Source organism: Impatiens glandulifera, chromosome 1 (assembly GCF_907164915.1).
Source record: "Impatiens glandulifera chromosome 1, dImpGla2.1, whole genome shotgun sequence".
Lineage (NCBI taxonomy): Eukaryota > Viridiplantae > Streptophyta > Magnoliopsida > Ericales > Balsaminaceae > Impatiens > Impatiens glandulifera.
The window spans coordinates 75,754,222-75,774,361 of NC_061862.1; the positions used below are offsets into that span (position 1 = coordinate 75,754,222).

Consider the following 20,140-nt stretch of genomic DNA (forward strand, 5'->3'; position numbering starts at 1 on the left):
ATAGGTGAAGCAAGATTCGGAAAAATATTGATTTTGATTTTGAGAGGTAGCTGAAAAAATATGTCTTTTTTTGAAATAAATTAGCTCCACATCTTGATATTTATTTTGTGGTGTATTTTAATGATAAGTTTTTCAAAAATTTGATTCACTTTAGTCTATTTGATATCATGTGGATATTGTGAATCTTGTTTTTGTTTTGTTAGGATTGATGAGGGTAGTTCAATGTCTTTATTATAATATAAAAAGAAAATAAAAACATTTTAAAGTTCCAACAATCATTTCAAGAATTTTTGTTAGGAAAAAAAACATTATTTAAATCAAATAATTAAACATCATATAAAACAAACCTAACATGACAGATATTATTATTATTATTATTATACATTTTACTGGGTCATCTCTGTAATGAATCTGATTATTAGTAAAGGACAAGGAAATGAAACAAAGTATAAGACAAACCGTCTGATTCATTCCTGACCCTAACCGCATCCATCCAACAATTATTTTCTCAAGTATTCTATCATCAATAGATTCAAAATTAATATTTCCCATTAAAAATATTTATAACTGTATTTTTAGTTTAAATCGAATATAAAATATTTGTTCTTTTAAATAATTTTTTTAATTGAAATATCTAAATGGCTTAGTGATTATTTAACTTTATAATTTGAAAGAAATATAAACATATATTCAAACTGTTTAAAACCTAAGGAAATATTTGTGATTTTTATTCATTAAAAATGATAGGGTGGTTGGTTAGCTTTAGTATTGGGGAGTTGGCAACAAACTTTGTTGTTAAAGAAGAATGTAATTAATAAAAAGGCAATACCTTTTCAAAAAATAAATAAATAATGGAAATTTAAGGCACCACAAGAGGAGAATAATCATTACATTTTTAACTTTTTATTTCCAACTAATTATCAAGATTAATCCGGTCAAAAAACTTGAAGGAAAGAAAAATAATTAAAGATTTTTTTTCTTTCTTTTTTACACAATATATAGGACCATTTATTTTACTTTTATAAAAAATAAATAAATAATTGTTGAGAAAAGATATAATCTAAATTCACGATAAAATAATATATAAAGATAAAATGGTAAAAAATAATAAAGAATACAAGATACAACAAGGTTCGGTCAATAGTGCCTACATACTCGGGGAGTCGTCCACTCTATTGATTTTGCATGGAATAATTGTCCAAGTAACCTTAAGTTACAATGTTTCTATTTATAAGAGTACATCAAAAGCCAAAAAGACTAAACTACTACTCTTATGCCCAATAAAGGCTTAAAGTCCATTACAATATATAAACTCTAATAAAATATGAGCCCAAAACCCAACAATTGTCACATTGAGCAAATACCGCACTTATTTATATGTGATAAATAAATTACAAATTCAACAATCGCCACCTTGATGAATTTCACGTTCCTTAGAAAATGCACTAGTTGTACACATCAATCTCTACCTTGACAAAAGTCAAGCCATCAAGAAATAAGTGGGTTCAACACTTTAATCTTCACTTTTGCTCGAGCCATTCATTAGATAATTTTTCGTAAATCCACTTTCACTCAAGAGCCCTTAAAAGAATAACAATCTCCACCATCACGTATATCGTGCCATCAAAAGGTTATGAGCCACGCATCAATCTTCACTACTCGAGACATTCACGAGATAAATCATTATATCTCCAATTCCGCTCAAAAGACTTAGAAGATAACATCATAGAGTTTATAACACCAAATAAATTTGGGTAACCACGTTATTTCAACGACGAGAGACATTTAACAACTCTTCACAATCTTTATTCATACTCGTTGACATATGCGAAAACTAGAATTAACAATTTTTTATTATGTCAAAATAATCTTTACCTGTATTTTCCACAAACTAAGTGTCTTATTTTTTAAGTCCATCAATCGACTGAAACTAAAATACCGATTAGACCCAAGACGAACTTCCTTCGTCTACTTTTTCAAAAATCAGATATTTATCAAAAACTAAGGACACCCAAAACGAACATCCATCGTCTACTTTATCAAAATAAGATATTGATCGAAAGCGAGAAGACCCAAGACATACTTTTATCGTCTACTTCATAATAAATAAATTAGGTTATCTCGGCATTTTTTTCTCAAGCTCAAGATCTGACAAAGCATTTTTCATTCATCTTGCCTTGAACGCTGCATACTCAACCAACTTGAACCTCATACTTCTCCTTGAACAAATTAATTTGCAATCTACTAGTTTTTAGAATACAAAAACGACTAGCAATTCAAGAATAGCCTTTCAAACACTATCTCTCTTCAATTGTCTTCACAAATGCTTCAAATGATCATTTATAGTTTCTCTAAAATAAATTGAATATCCTTTTATTTGAATTGATCGAATCTCTCATCTAGCCTCTTTTTCATTACTAGGAATCTCATTCAAGGTATCAATCATCTCCTCAATAAGATGAAAAATCAATCATCTCATTCATCCAAACTATGATCCACAATATATAGACAATTAAGATATAACAAAAAATAACAAAATCATCACATTTGAATTAACAGAGTTTCCCATCTAGCCCATTTTCATGACTAGGAATCTCACTCAAGTTTTTATTTATCTTCTCACATTAAAAGATAATGCAATTATTTCTTCTTGGTTTGTTTTAAAGTTGCTCTTAAGATGTCTCTACCTCAACTTATAAGTGTCTTTCACTAGTCTTTCTCTTCTTGGTCTTTCATTCATATTGTGTGTTAACTGGAATTGTGTCAATCCTTAATCACCCGCTAACTCAATGCAATCTTACAATTTGAGCCAAAGGATTGCTCTATCAACATGTCAACAATATTATCATCGGTAAACACCTTTTTTATAATGTTTTTGTCAAGTGTAAAGCACATAATCTCACTACCGTCTTCATCTTGATTAACTCTTCAAGATAAAAAGGTCATAACTAAAAAGATACAAACTTTTTGTCCCAATCAAGTCAAATAAAACTCAAACTATGTAGAAACTTTAAGCCCCATAAAATCAAACTCTGAGACGTCCAAACCTTGATCCGGCCGTTGAAAATATAGAGGAATGAGTTACCAATCTCTTGACAAAAACTCAGAGCAATCAGACTTCATTTGAATCTTCGATCGTCAATTTGATGAACTCTGCGCGACTATAGGCAAAAATATGCTGCTAGATTTTCTCTTTCTGCCTCTCTTTTAATTTTGACTTCTTCAATAACCGTTTTCCAAAGAAAAATCTCTCCAAACTCATTTTAGCCGAGAATTTCTTTAATTCAAAGCCCTGGACATAGTGAAATAATGTCACTCATGTATGCCAAGACAACAATCGGTTATAATAAACCTCAAACTAATTTTCAACAAGCATGAAGATGTATCGTTTGTTCTCCACATTCTTCTAGCCAAATTCTGCATAGAAAGAATCTAACAAACCATGTATATAATTAGTGCACCCTCAACTCATATATTATAAATTATCATTCTTTTTAAAACCCTTGAGGCATCAACACTCGCTTGACAACTTTGCACCAGCACCTACCGGGATTTCCAATTAAAACCTACTCACAAAGTATAATGCAAATCCAAATTCGGCCCTTATACACACATATCAAAACCATACTCTTTCAAACAAACATTAAAGCCACCCGCTTTAATTAGAAAACCCTTTACATGTTGCATCAATTGTCTTCCACAATCTACAACATCGAATAAGCATTCCACCTTCTTTTTCAACTCCAATTTTCAATCTTCATATTAACGAATATCAAATCTCTTAGAAGATAAATCACAAATATCAATATTTGAGAAATTCAAGTCAAACAAGCATCAATACAAATCTAAGATCAAAGCAAACAAAGCTTTAAGAACTTGATTAAAATCAAATAGGCCTTAAACCTATTTTGTGAAATCAAACGAGACTTAAAAAAATCTTAATTGTTAACCGCTTTAAAGATTCCTGTTAGATTTTTTTCTCTCTATATATTATATTATATAATAATATAATATTTATATATATTGAAATATATATATTTTCCTTTTTTATATTTTAATAGACTATATGTCCCAAATTAAAATAAATTAGAAGAATATACCTCATCTTCTTCATTTTGGTATCGCTGCCTGCACGGCGACTTTTCGTCACATGCACTCATTGGCGCATTCGAGAAGAACATAAGACCCATTATCTTCTTCTCAAGAAAACGTCACCCAAAACTAAGAAATATTTTAACGACCGTTGATATCTCCTTAAAAATTGAAGATTTCGGCTTAAATCTTCATAGAGGCTAATTCTTCTACAACCAATGTCGTTTTCTCAAATAACCAACAATCTTCAATAAAAGCACAAATTTGCAACAACTTATTTAATGGCGGTTAGGGTTTCCATCATATCTTCACAAATAGATTATGATAAATATTCTCAAAACATGCTCTGATACAACTTGTTAAGAAAAGATATAATCTAAACACACGATAAAAGAAGATATAAAGATGAAGTGGTAAATAATAATAAAGAACACAGGATATAACGAGGTTCGACCAATAATGTCTACATCCTTGGGAAGTTGTTCATTTTATTGATTTTCCATAGAATAATGGTCCAAATAATCTTAAGTTACAATGTCAGAATGTCTGTATTTATAAGAGTACATCAAAAACTAAAAAGACTAAACTACTACTCCTAAGCTCAATAAAGACTTAAAACCCATCCCAATATATAAATTCTAATAAATATGAACTCAAAACTCAATAATAATTACATATAGAATATTAATTTATAAATAATAAAAAAATAACATTTTAAAAATTTAAATATAAATTTGTAAAGATTAAAATTTTAATTAAATATCCACCAATCACACATTTTTTTGTTAGGTAATTACAATGGCTAACTCATTTGAATTTAATATAATGAGTGATGAAAGAGATTAAGCCGAACAAACTAATTAAGCAGTGTCATAGAATTTCTTTCCAAAATTATGAGCAACACTAAAATTTATCTTTGACCGAGGTAAAAATTATTTTACAAAATGATAACTGATAAATACCGATATGATCAAAATAATGAAAATTCATTCATATAAATTATCATACTGTTAATAATGAAAATTCACATAAATTATCATACTATTGCATTTAAAATTACATCTAAATTAAAGATAAATTTCAAATGATGCTAGAAAAGCCACTAGAGGGACCATTTAACCAGGCTTTTTCAACTTCTTTAAAATTTGAAAAGGAAAAAAAAAATAATATAAGACTTACTTTAATTTGAGTCGTTTTGATTTAAGTTTTTTTTTTTCTTTTAGACAAATAATCATTATGATGGACTATTCTAATGAAGTAAAAAGTGCATTCTAACACAAGTTGATCAATCATTCAAACAATAGTTATCACATTATGTCCATCAAATTAAATTGAAATTAATATTAGCATATGAATTTCCATTACAATTTTATAAGAATTAATATTAAATTATAATTTAATTTTTATATTTAAAAAAATTATAAAATTATAATTTAATTTTAGTCTTTATATTTGAAAAATATTATATAATAAAAATAATTTAAATATATATTAAGTCTATTTAGAAATATTCATCTAAATTGGGTTTGGAGTTGAAGTTGGATTTAACCTAATTAAAAAATTAACAAAATAATTTATGATATATTTTTGATTAAGTTTGATATAAAAAGTGTTGTTGAATAAAATATAAATATAGATATTTGACTTGTTTGAAAAATATTTTTTAATTATAAATTTACTGCAAATGTTTGTTATTGTGATGTTTATTATTTTGTTTTTAATTTTAAACATATATTATTATTGGTTCAATTATAACCCAACAAATTAATTAAAATTTAATATTACTCAACCAATGATATTTCATATTTTTAATATATTTTGTGTTTGTCGATAATATTGGACTTTAATACTAATAATTAATAATTTAAAATATAATATAATCAATTATATTACTTAATTTATTAATTAAAATATTAAAATAATTTTTATTTTTTTAAAAAAAATATTTTATTATTATATATTAATAATTTTTAAATTTATTTATAAAAACTTAAAATTATTATCAACAAATAATTTTTAAATAAATCAAATTTATTTAAATACCCAGCCCAAACAAAATAATTAATTTTAAATATTTATGTGTGACTGTGTATGTGAGAGATAGTTGGATGAACTTGGAATAGTAGCTAGTCCAGCTACCTCTCATCCATAAATGTTGACTTATCTATATTTTCAAATAATGTCAATTTATATTATTCAAATATTGATTTGCCACACTTATTTAGGATAGTTTGAATATCAAAACTTTGGACAGGTAATTTCCTACATTAAAAGACAAAAATCGGTTTAATATATTAGATTTGTTAATTAAAAAAAACATTGATTATATTGATTTACTAAAATTAAAAAAAAATCCTTTGAAATTTTAACTTCATTCATAACTGTGTTCCGAGCCTAATCTATGCATTGGTTTCCTATTCAAACTTTTTTTTTAAATTCAATATTTGTTTTTATTTTTTTAAATAAAATTTATTTTATTTTTTTCTAATTTATAAAAAATTTAGGAAAAACTTACTTTTATTCCATCGTTTATTTATAATTTTCCTATTATTATTTTAAAGCCTGCACCTGATTTTTTTTTTCAATTACATTCCAACTTGAATTAAATTTCTTAAAATTGAATTTAAAATTAATAAAATATTTTATTTGAAAAAAATATTATAAATAAAATTTTAAAGTAAAATTAATAGAAGTGAGAATTATAAAATTATATTGTTTCATATTCATTTCAAATTATATTTCTAATTCTAATTTTTAATATTAAATGATTTATCAAATCTAAGAATTTGATTTAAAGTTCCAAATTCTAACACACCCTTAAATATTTGTCCTCAATAATTGATCTTTAACCATGAATAACAGCGAAGCCTATGATGTCAAGTACCAATTCAAAATTTATTTTTGTTCAATTATTGTACTTGTATGAATTTCCTTTCAAAAAATATATATATCCAAATTCATAGTAACTTCAAAAAGTCAGAAATTTTACTATTATTAGTTAAGCCAAGGGAATATGTTAGGTGATGATGGCAAACGTGCTGTTAGAACTTCAGCGCCTGTTTCAGTCACCTGTAAAGAGAGTTCAATAATTCTGAAATTTTTAAGAAACTAACACAAACATATAATGTCCTCCACCCACTTTAATTTAAGATGTTTTTAGTAAAATCGATCATTACCAAAAGAGTGTGCTCAAACTGAGCGCTACGTTTTCCATCAGCCGTAACATTAGTCCAGCCATCAGGCCACATCTTATCACGCCAAACACCTAGAAATAAATTAAGCAACCTCATTAATAATTGAGTTTTGTTTGCAAACTTCAGAATATAATCAGTTTAAATTTGACAGAAAGAAAGCAAAAAAATGTTTTCAAATTATCTTTACATAGGATTGCTTGTATGAGTGGAATATACCAGCATTGATCATAGGCTCTATGGTAAAAATTTGCCCAGCTTTCATAATGCCAACAGCTTTATTTCCTATTTATGTTAAAGATGATTGGTTAGAAAAAAAAAAACATAACCAATAGAAAAATATCATGCAATTAACATACTTGAATAATGAGGAATATTTGGTGCACAATGGAAGAGCTCTCCGATGCCATGACCACAATAAGATCTCGCCTACAAATTGTATCAAAGTGTTGAAATTTTCAAGCAAACCTTTACACTCTTTAAGAGTATAAGAATTTCACATACCACGGAGAACCCTGACATCGAAGCATGTCGAGTGACTACTTCCCCAATTTCCCTGAAACGAACCCCCGGTTTCACTGTTGACAAGAATTACCAATTCCGAGAAATATTTAGATTTCGCCAATTTATTTTCACAAATAGATTAAACTTTTAGCTGAGAATTTCCAGTTTTCCTTTCTTTTGGTATGAGAGTGTAGTAGATAGTTAAAATATTATTCTCACTTAAAGCACCTTGACTTAAGTGGGTGTCATAGTGGTGGAATGTTGTGTTAGTTAGTAGGAAAATCCCTAGTCTCCCCTAAAATCAAGAAAAAAGAATGATACCTAATGCTATTGCCTTCTCCAAGCATTCATAAGTACACTGGACCAGACGCCGAGAATCTTCATTAACATTGCCAACAAAGAATGTTTCATTCAAATCTCCTGCGCAAAGTGCGGTAGATCACCAATGAGTCAATGACAATGATCGACTTAACCTTGTCACCACACCACTAAGAATTAAAATAAAAAAGCCTTCTTTAGTTCTTACCATGGACACCATTGTAACAGACTGATACATCAACATTTACAATATCCCCATCCTCCAGTTTCCTAAAACAAATAAGTTGTCATGAAAAAAGTTATTAAAAAAGGGAAATATAGTCGAAAGCTATAGTACAGTTGACATTCCCAAAAAACACAATAGGTACGATTCACACCTTGCATCTGGAATACCATGGCATATTACTTCATTAACAGAGCTGTCACATATACAAAATACAAAGAGATCAGAATATGCTACAAAACAATATCAAGTATCAAGAAGTACCTACATGCAGCATGACTTTGGAAAGAAATTGTAGTTTAATGGAGAAGGATATGCCCCTGCATTAACAATAATAAATTCGATAACAACCAGAAACAAGAGAAATATTTTTCCTCTTAGAATATTTGTTTTTGTTTTTGTAATTTTCATCAATACCAGCAGCAATTGTTGCTTCATGAACAACTTCATCAATTTCATCTGTAGTCAAACCAGGACGAATGACACAAGCAGCTGCATCCAAAACTTCTCTACCAATCTATCATTACATCAAGAAAAGACCCTTGTGAACAACTTATGAATCTTAAAAGATTGCCTTTGTTTTGAACCCGCTATGGATGAAAAAGTAGAAGTCAGGGTTGCATTTACACTAAACGGATAAACTTCAAACATTAAAGATTAATCAGCAAAAGAAAGTCTACTGAAGGAGAAGATTAAGGGAATAAAGAAAAATAGTACTCACTCTGCAAGCCTCTCTCATTCTAGAAATTATATCTGGAGATTTTATCTTCAAAATAAAATAAATATGTAAGAAATAATTTAACTCTTTTGATTATATGGAGACAAGAGAAGAAAAAATAACATATACCTCAATAACATATTGCAACTTACTGTTAGGCTCAATTTTTGGGATTCCCTGCAAAGACATAATAAAGCAAAGTTTAAGAAGTAAAAAGACCACACAGAGCCCAGAGGCTACCTGTCGTTAATGCTACTTCTTAGGAAGTTAAAAAAAATATCCAAGGAAATAATTTGGAATAATTTGACCTACTTTGAATAACCAATAAAATCCTTTCCATATGTGTAAAAACATGAAGATTACATAGAAAGGAATCTAGAAAGTGAAGTATGAAACTAAAATACAAAAATATAATGGTGAAAAGATATAAGTAGATCAACTCACATCCAATGCCCAATCCGGTAGATCAATATGAGCAGGTACAACACGCCCTTTAGATATCGGATATGGCCTAAGTGTTCTGTACAATAACTCAAAATAATTTGATTCCGATGAAATATCAAGTGTCCAGAAGAGAGAAACAAGTATTTTACAGAAACAAAATATTACTTTTCCCCTTCATGTCAAATTAAGTGTATTCTATTAATTCATGCCTCATAGTCCAACTAAGATAGAAAATCTAACTGAGAGCAGACAATGATAACAAACTGACTCAAGGTCAATATTCATAGTTATCAAAAATCATCAATCTGAGATAAATTGAATAATATGGCAAACATAACTATTCTGAAATAAGTGTATCTATAAATTCGCTAGAGATATACCCCGTCCAATCAAAATGGGGAGCATTTGGTGACCTATCCTGCCCTTTTCTCAAACAATATAACCAACCATCATTAAGAGAACCAGCATCTTGTTCCCCAACAGTTGAAGTACTTGTCAGCTTTGTCTTTGAATGAACTGCTTTATGAGAACTCCATGATGCCTTAAAACAATCTTGGGAGCTAGAGAGACACAAAATGCACCACTATAAAAAGGAAGGAAAGAAATTGAGACTGGTATATAGTGCAGTCAAAAGTCAATTATGCTATTGCAAACTCAATTCATTTTGGGTAAACTAAGGGATGAAACAAATGAGAATGTCCTTTTTGCACATTAAATTCATACACCGTACTTCTGTTTCTCTTCAGCCCACATGGTATATGCAGGAATATGAAAATCTTGGAAGAATCATTTCAACCATATGAATCTTTTGTCACCAGCTATTGTTGATCTCATTTCGGTACCCAAGAAAAAGGTTTGACATAGGATTTGGTTGTTAAAAGATTCATGGAAAATTCTCCATAATATTTTCAGCAACTCTTTTTAAAAACTTGATTACCTTTACTGAATAGAACATTATCAGATATAGAATGTGATCAACAGCAAACATTCACTATCCTTGTTCTATCTCTATTTGAAAATTGCTAGGGAGTTTTTTCATCACACTATACAAAAAAGATATCAAAATTTTCACAGCTTATATGCAAGAAGAATTTCACTCCACATCTATGTAAATGTAAGTCAGCAGAGCTAAAACAAAGAACTCGTAAAACCAGGAAGTCGGTACAAACCAAAATGATGCACTTTCCCGAGGAAACTTTAGTTCCACACATTTAGGACACCTACATAAAGAATAAACAAAATAACAAGAAAGATGAGTTAAATCTTTCTAGCACACTCTGACTAAATGTATCAAGAAGCATAACATTTCCTTTCTGTTAGACTAGAGTAGTAACATGATATACAATTCAAAATCAGAGTTTATACCGAAGCCACAATTTTACATATTCAACTCTCATCAAATCATCCTATCGTCAAACAAAAACAAATATGAAGTTTCCTACATTGAACGCACGTTAAGAAAGTTCTGGAAAGAATCAGGCTTAAGAGTATGAATATCGTACTGAAGATGCGCAGGTTTGCTACATTGAACGCACGTTAAGGTAGACTCAGAAGATTCCGATCCTCCTGTCATGAAAGCAATCTGTGTATGACGAATCATAAGCACAATTAGTCAATGGACAAATATAATACTTAGGATCTGAATAAGATCCAAATTAAATCAGTGTCTTGATCGAAAACGCACCTCAACTAATTAGGGTTGCAAGCAGGCAGCAAGAGACTTCAAGAACAAGAATTTGAAGAAGTGGATGATAAGTCTGAATCTATTATGAAAATTTGAAATTTCAACTAATTTTCTCTTTCTTTTCAAAGGGTTATTTTGATTTTAACAAATAAATGGTCATAAATAAGTAAAATTATCACCTACTTAGTGTACTATGTAACAAATTACTAAAATTGTGAATATATGGATTTCGAAAAAGAATCAATTTAAAATAAAATATTTTCAAAACGTCTATAAATATCATTTTATTACGTAACTATGTAGAGATGGTGGCAGTGGCGGGAGGCATGATTCTCGATGTGGCAGGTAGGAATGGCAATGAGACGGTTCAGGGCAAGGAATGCATTTAACATCCCTGTACCGTTTTTATTTCGGAGATTTTTTTAATACCATCCCTGCTCCGTTCGTTTTTTTTATTTCGGGAAATCCCAAAGAGCATTTCGTTAAGCAGACGGGATCCAACGAATAGAAGATGATAACCTTTAAAATATTTTAAAAAAACATAAAAAAAATTATATAAACAGAATTTTAATATAATATGTTATAATATATTGAAATTGTATATTATTATAAAAAAATAAACTTACAATTCTTATAAAATATAGCGAATAAATAAATATATTGATGATTTAATATATTTAATTATGTTTTATAGTGTTCGGGACATAATCGGGGTAAGATCGGGACGGGTCGGGGTGGGGAACACAAATACCATCCCCGCCCCATCTTAGTTCGGTTTCGGGAAAAAAACGTTCCAAACGGGACAATTCGGTTCGGTTTTCGTGAAAAAGTTTCAAATTGTCATCCTTAGTGACAGAGCTTGTGCTTTCAAAGGCGGCACTCACTGTGGTGGCAAAGGCTGTTTTAAGAAAAAGACCCCTTTGAGTTTTAAGAAAAAGACCCCTTTGAGTTTAAGTATAAAACTCAATTAAGTAAAAATGAAAAAAAAAAAATGAAGAACATTGTTATACCATAATGAATTAGGGACGCTAATAAGTTTATTTTAAATAGTATATAGATTAAATAAAAAATAAATTATAGTCATATAAAAGAGGTTTAAACTTTTTTTTTTCCAAATAAAAATACAATTGTAGACCTCCATATGTTACGCCATAAGATTATAAATAATTTTTGGGTTTGTTTAGATAAAATAAAATTTTACAAATAAAATAGACTAAATATGAATCATCCATCTATTTAAATTAATTTGTAAGAAAAAGAAATGTGTTGGCCAAACAGAACCCAAACATGGCCCAAACGCAGGACCCCAATATGAGCAAATCAAACAAATCCCCATTTTTCATGCTTGTGATTCTCTCTACGGATGAAGATCAAACAAGGCCATTAGAAAACCTCTTTAAGAAAAATCTGATTTTCTTATTTGTTGGACTAAATCGTAAGGAGCAAAACGCCCCAAAATCCTTGAGGCATGAAGATGGTAAAGTCTCAAAGCGTAGAGTCTCCTAATAATTACGATCCTACCATTTTAATGTTGCAGAAAAAATTATAAAAGGAGCGAAATAAAGGGATGTTGGTAATAATATGGCAAAATATTTTTTTCTTATTTATCTCAAATGTATTTCTTACAAATTTTTATAAAAAAGCATAGATTTTTCATATGTTTGATTCTTCAAATGACAAATAAATTATTGTGAATATTAAATAAGTCTCCCGCCCAAATCTCTTGGTTATCTCACTCACTCCTAAATCATTATTATTACTTTTGGAATATTAAACATCAAAAACTAAAAACTTATTAATTTAAGTTTATTAAACAAATTTTCCTCTTAAACTTAAATATTCTTCCCATCTCTTGTTACAACCAGCCTTTACAATTCTTCAGCAGTGTGGTCGGTAGTGGCTTGATGAATATGTCAGCGGCTTGAGCTTGACTTTCAACATGATCCAGATTAACATTTCCTTCTTTGACTTGAAATCAGACGTCAATGTGCTTGCTCCTTCCGTGATTAACCGGGTTCTTTGCCAACTCGATCACCGACTTATTATCAACTCGAATCACAGTCCCTTCATCTTGGATCACTCTCAAATGCCTTAGTAAATTTGAAAGCCAGACTGCATGACACATGCTCCAAGAGGCCTCCACATACTCTACCTCACAAGTCGACATAGTTACAATAGGTTGCTTCTTTGACAACCAAGTAAAAGTCGTATTTCTGAGTAGCAATACATAACATGAAGTACTTTTTCAGTCATCAACATCACCACACCAATCACTATTAGAGTAACTCACTAATCGATAGTCATCTGATTTTGAATAGGAAATACCAAGTGAAAGAGTTTCTCGAACATATCTCAGAATTCTCTTCAAGGCCTTCCAATGTGTATAGCTTGGATCCTTCATGAATCTGCTTGTTATCCCAACACTCAAAATTAAGTCGGGTCTCGTGCTTGTAAGATACCTTAGATTTCCGACTAAGCTTCGATATCTCCCAGCATCATCTCGTTCTACTTCATCAAACTTTGAGAGTTTAGTGTCTGGTTCCATTGGAGTTGAAACCGAGTTGCAGTCCTCCATTTTATACTTCTTTAAAATTTCAAGTGTACCTCTTTTGGGATATAAAAATCCCTTCCTTCGACTGCTTCACTTCTAGGCCAAGAAAATATTTCATCAGACCTAAGTTTGTCATCTCGAACTCCTTTATCAGTTCTGTGTTGTTTTTGGTGAATATGAGGTCGTCGATATAGAGAGCGACTACCATCATATCATTTTCTGATTTCTCTATGTTCAATGCATGCTCGTACGGACATTGCTCGTACCCGTTTTTCTTGAAATACTCTTCAATTCTCTCATTCTAAGCACGAGGAGCCTACTTCAGCCCGTAGAGGGCTTTTCTCAATTTCAGCACATTCTTCTCATCACCTCTATTCATATACCCGAGTGGTTTATTGACGTACATCTCCTCCTTCATCACTCCATTTAGAAAGACTGACTTCACATCCATTTGTAAAATCGGCCATTGGTTTTGAGCAGCTAACGAGATTCGAAGTCAGATTGAGTCCATTCTCATGACAAGAGAAAAAATTTCATCATAATCGATTCCCTTCTTTTGTCTATAGCCCTTCACCACAAGTCGAGCCTTATAACGCTCAACCTCTCCCTCGACATTCATCTTTTTTGTACACCCATTTTACTCCAATGGATCGAGCTCCTAGGTTTTGTTGCGTTCAATTGCCCCAATTTCTTTATCCATAGTCGATCTCCATTTCTCGTCTTGTACAGCTTTCTCAAAATTCAAATCTTCTAAGTCAGCGAGGAGACATACAATATAGAATTCATTTGTATTATCATATATCTCCCGCAGACTTCTCATTCTAGGCTGTAGAAGCTCAGATTCATCTTCTGAAAGCTCGGTGGTTGTTGATATTGGAGGCATAACAACCTCTGAACTTATTTCTTCCTCAATCGGGTTACTCCAGTTCCATGTCATTGATTCATCCACGTGAACATATCACCACCAATTTCTTGTTAACATGATCAAACAATTTATATGCCTTAGATTTTTCATCATACTCGATAAATATGTACTTCTTGCTCCGATCTTCTAACTTTGTCTTGTGCTGACTTGGTACTTGCCCATAGGCCACACTATCGAACACCTTGAAATGAAAGACACTCGACTTCATACCACTCCAAATCTCTTGAGCCATCTTTTCTCATAGTTTTGCATGTGGACATCTATTTTGCACATAAACTGCACACTACACTGCCTCTGCCCAAAACTGTTTTGGCATATTATTTCCTTTCAACATAGATCGAACCATGTCGAGAATAGTTTGATTCTTTCGTTCTGCTACACCATTTTTCTATGGAGAATATGGAACAGTCAAGATACGTTGAATTCCATATTCCTCGTAGTATTTGTTGAACTCGGTAGAAGTGAACGCACCTCCTCTATCAGATCAGACTGCTTTGATAACTTTTTTTGTTTGTTTCTTCACCATCCCTTTAAATTTCTTGAAGGTTTTAAACACTTCTGACTTCTCCTTCAGAAAATAAACCCACATCTTTCTCGAAAAAACATTAATTAAATAGAAGAAGAAGTATCTCTTACCACTAAATGATTCTGGAGTTATTGGCCCACATAAATCAGTATGGATCAATCTGAGTTGCTCTTTTGCTCTATATTTAGAACTACTTAGGAAAGAAGTCATCGCTTGCTTCCTGATCACACATTCTTTACAGAACCTCTTTTCGAATATAATGTTAGGCAGTCCAAACACCATCTCCTTTTTCACCATCTCATTCAACCCCTGAAATAAAGATGACCGAACCGATAATGTCACTTCATGACCTCATCCTCTAGATCAAGTTGCATACATTTATCTTGAACTATTTTAAGCTCAAGTTTGTACATATAATTTTTCTTCATTTCTACCTGACAATGAGTCTCCCAAGTTTATCCTTCAGTTGTAGTTCTCACTCCTTTATTAAAGTCAAGTACCATTTCTCCATCAACTGTCCCGTGCTCAGTATGTTGCTTTTGAGATCAGGTATGTAGTAAACATCTCTTATCTCTCCGATTCTCCCATTTTTCTGTTGATACCTGATCATTCCTTGACCTTTAGCGACTACTTTTAAAGTATCACCAAAAGAAATGGATCCGGACTCCACCTTTGAGAGTATTTTGAATAAGCTCTCGACACCACACATGTGGTTACTTATGCTAGTATCCAAGTATCAAAACGAGTTATCAGAACAGCTCGGTTTGATCTCAGTTTTTGGAATTTTTGTCACCAACAACAATCCTTCATCTTCTTTTTCAGCAAAGAAGTTTGTTGGTTCCTCCTTTTTCTTCTCGGATCTACAGTCTTTGGAAATAGGACTCAACTTTCCACAATTGTATCATTTTATTGAGTAACAATAATTGGCAACATGCCCATTCTTTCCACAGTTATAACATTAAATATTATTGTTTATGTTTTTCTACCTCGACCATGCCAGTTCTATTGGCTGACTTCCTCACTTCCTCGTCCTCCTCTTCCTCTACCACCTAGGCATTTGCCTCTTCCTCTGCCTCTCGTACTCTGAGCATAGAGCACATTCTCCTCTTTTATTATCGTCTTCTCTTGGAGAGCCTGTTTAAGAGACTCCCCCTTCTTATTTTTCTTTCTCTACTCATGCGCTTCCAGGGACCCAACAAGCTCTCCAATGGTGAGCATTGATAGATCCTTGGATTCTTCTATTGCGCACACGATATTTTCGAAATTTTCTATCAATGACCTCAGAATATTTTCAACAACTCGGTTTGATAAAAGACTCTCACCATTCCGATTTAGTTTGTTCACCACAGTCTCTACCCGAGTAATGAACTCAGATACGCTTTTAGACTTTTCATCCTCATGTTTTCCAGACCTCCCCTTAGGGTTTGAAACTGGACTTGCTTCACCCGTTCGTCTCCTTTGTTTTCTATTTCTAGTGTAACCTATGCTATTTTGGAAGATTTTGCGTCAACTGTCTTCTCAAAGCCAAATTCGTAGACAGATCGATATAGTAGATATAGGGTCGCCCTATCTTTAGCTGAACGACCTTCAATGCGTTCAACTGGGCATTTGAATACCCATTTGTGTTTGCCAGTTCCTCATACTGAGTCTCGACCACATCCCAGTTATCTTGGGAGCCAAAAAGGGACTTTCATCTACACCTTCCAATTGATGCCTTTTGTCAACTTGGGTAGCGGGATGCCATTGGTTAAACCTATCATTTCTCTCAAGTGTTTACACTCAACACACACACCTCATAAAGCTCTCGGTCACTCTTTTTTCTCTCTCGACCAGTGCACACCGCGGCGTTCTCTTTTGAGACTGGCAAAATTTCTCAAGCTCACCTCACACACAATAGCTCTGAATACTAATTTGTTGGTAACAAGATGGCAAGATATATTTTTCTTATTTATCTCAAATGGATTCTTACATGTTTTTATAAGAAAGTATAGACTTTTCATATGCTTGACTCTTCAAATGAAAAAGTAAAATATTGTGAATATTGAATAAGTCTCCCATCCAAATCTCTTGGCTATCTCATTCACCCCTAAATCATTATTATTAATCTATAAATATTAAACATCAAAAACTAAAAACTTATTAATATAAGTTTATTCAACAAGAGCTAGAGAGATAGCGGTTGCTTACAAAAAAACAAAAGGGAGAAGAGGAGAGATAGAGAATAGGTAAAGAGGTATGACAAGAGAAGAAAGAAGAGAGCAAAAAAAAGCAATTTCACATGGCGGTGTGGAATAACTTGCTGATTTTTGGCATTTTAGAGTTGAAGGCCTCGACTTGTGTGAAATCAGTTAGGATTCCTTTTTAGAATTACCTGTAAACTATGTACCTTCGTTTTTCAAGATTCACTACGCGTTTACAAGTACTAGCATTATTATTATTATTATTTTAAATTTAGAACCCATAACTTAGACATATGTTCTATGAACGGAATGATACAAAACTATACACATGTTTAGTCTTGGATTTACCTTTAGATGCATGTCCTAGGATTCGTTAAACAAATAATGTGTAAAATAATATTCTTTTAAATGGCCAAAATTTAAAATAGAGATGGTCATTTGAAGAGCACGTGAGACATATTATTGTAGCACTTTCTCACGTGTAACCATGAACTGAATCGAGAACATAATCTCTAAAACGCGTTTGAACACGCGAAATATTTTTTTCCCCTAATTTCTCGATAATTAAATTAGGTAGCGACTCTAAAAAGTTAAAGCTAGTCTAAATTGACGTTTTTAAATGCACTTTAGTCAAGCCTACCATTTTATTTTTTTGTTTCACTCGAGACTCAAGAGGAAGATGAATTATGGGGCACGACCATCGAGCATCATAAGCCCCTTCTCAAGAAGGGTTGATTTTTAACGTTATAGCTTTTATGGCGACTCTACTAGGGAGTAGTCGTTGCTTAACTTGAAATAAATGTTGATCATTATTAAGAATAATGTTTTACACCTTCAACCAAAAAATTTTAAAAAGTAAAAAATTCAAAAAAAAAAATAAATAAATGCGAAGAGTGGTACATCACCCAACTTCCTTTTTCTACTTTCTAAGTACATTGGTTTTGATCTTGGGCACATCTCCCTACTATCTGAAGTAGTACGCGGTGTGCGTTGTGTGGCATCATATGTACACATATATTGTGTGCAAAGATTAGCCAATGAGAAATGGAAGTCTCTTTCAAATTTGAGCGATGATGCGAGAAGATGAACATATGTACATGAGATTAATCCTTCTCCCTGACAATGAGGTCCCTTTCGAGAGGTATGCATTGTGGGGATGAGGACAAATTCCCAATTGAGATGACATTTCCTCTTATTAGATAATGTTTTATGCTCTCGAACGGGGTGAGTGGACTCTCTCTTATGATTTCTCTTTAGAAATAAAATCCCGGTTACGATTCTCAATACATAGTCGTTCGTCGTTCCGAAATGGTCAAGCCACGTCGAAACCCTTTACGTGTCTACTATACTTGTGTAAATACGCGTACGCATTATTGCTAAAATAGGTGTTCATGAGTACATTATTGGGGTAGTACTATGGTGGAATTATGGTATTAACAAAGCAACGTGAGAACGACAACAAGATATGTTGGACAAGTATTTAGAGCTTTTCAAGTAAGTAATTTTGGTGACAAAATTTTATTTAAGAGGGGTAGAATGTAATACCCAAGATTTAGTATTATTAAATTATGAATGAGGAATTAAGATTTTGGAATAAAAATTGAAGTTGGGATAAAAGGGGTGGTTGGATACTAATATTAAGTTGGAATTAAGGATGTGGCAATTATTTATGTGCCACTTGGCAATCATGCAAAGAAAGATGGGTGCATGGTCTTTCACTCATTTCTCTCTCTTTTTGTTAGGATTATCTTCTCATATCTTTTTCTTCAACCGACAGCCCCTCTCCAGCTACATTTCAATTGAATTTCTTACTATTTTCTTCAAAGTTGAAGTCTACAAGGTGAGTTACAACGAGAGGAAGCACCCAACATCGCTAAGAGAATTTTATATAAGTGAATGTATATATTTGGCCTTTAGGGACCTATATTCAAAAGTACTATGGTTGATTAGGATCGAGGTAAGTGGCAGGTAGTTTTAACATTAGGTGATTCTTATGTTGGGGCTATGTGTTGTGAGTGAAGCTATGTTTATAATTGTATGTTTATCATGCCTTGTATGTTTATGCAAAATGAATTTTATTCTAAGTTATAAAGCAAAGAATGACAAGTTATAATAGTATGTGTAAAACCATTAAGTGTGGGTAAAAATTACTAGGCAAATGTTTCTTCCACTTAGTGGATGCATGTTATGTTTCTTCCGTTAGTCGGATATACATTATGCTATGTATTGCCTACTTTTTCTAAAACCCCTTAACCCATGTTAAGTAAAAAGTAAAGTAAATAACAAGATGTAATCATGATTAATTATGTACAAGTATATAGTTGTATTTTACATTGCTTATTTAGCATTATGCTAATAGTTCAACTTTTGATGTAGTTGAGGATGCTAAATCGCATTATGATGTTTAAGTGCAGTCGAATATAAGTGATCGTGAGGTAATTTTGTGCTTGTGAAGGCGTATAGACCTATAGAACACGTCAAGTAAAGTAATTTGGTAATTGTCATAGTAATTGACAACTAGATGAAGTAAAGATATTTTGTGATTAGATTTTGTAATAAAATAGATAATTTCGCTATCTTATGTTGTGGAAAATTTGTAGGGAAACTAAAAGTGTAAATTATGGAAAGTTTGAATGCTTTTACTTTTTCTTCTTGAGAAAATTAGAAGATAAAAGTACTATCTCTTCATTCGTATCTTCTAATTTTCTCAAGAAGAAATAGTAAAAGCATTCACACTTCACATAATTTAGACTTCTAATTTCCCTACAATTTTTCCATAACATA

The 20,140-nt window shown here is 31.6% G+C and overlaps 1 protein-coding gene across 1 annotated transcript; it reads right to left on the reverse strand.

Moving 5' to 3' along the window:
• Positions 1–6,966: 6,966 nt before the first annotated feature.
• On the reverse strand, positions 6,967–11,134 carry LOC124921602 (methionine aminopeptidase 1A-like). The gene is made up of 16 exons (XM_047462276.1): positions 10,993–11,134; positions 10,660–10,710; positions 9,871–10,050; positions 9,491–9,566; positions 9,176–9,223; positions 9,050–9,094; positions 8,746–8,845; positions 8,597–8,648; positions 8,483–8,524; positions 8,314–8,375; positions 8,109–8,207; positions 7,788–7,861; positions 7,643–7,712; positions 7,503–7,568; positions 7,269–7,357; positions 6,967–7,161 (listed from the first exon to the last, which is right to left on the reverse strand). Exons 1-16 carry the CDS (start codon positions 11,088–11,090, stop codon positions 7,087–7,089), a joined length of 1,227 nt encoding a protein of 408 aa, XP_047318232.1. The 5' UTR covers positions 11,091–11,134; the 3' UTR covers positions 6,967–7,086.
• Positions 11,135–20,140: the final 9,006 nt, after the last annotated feature.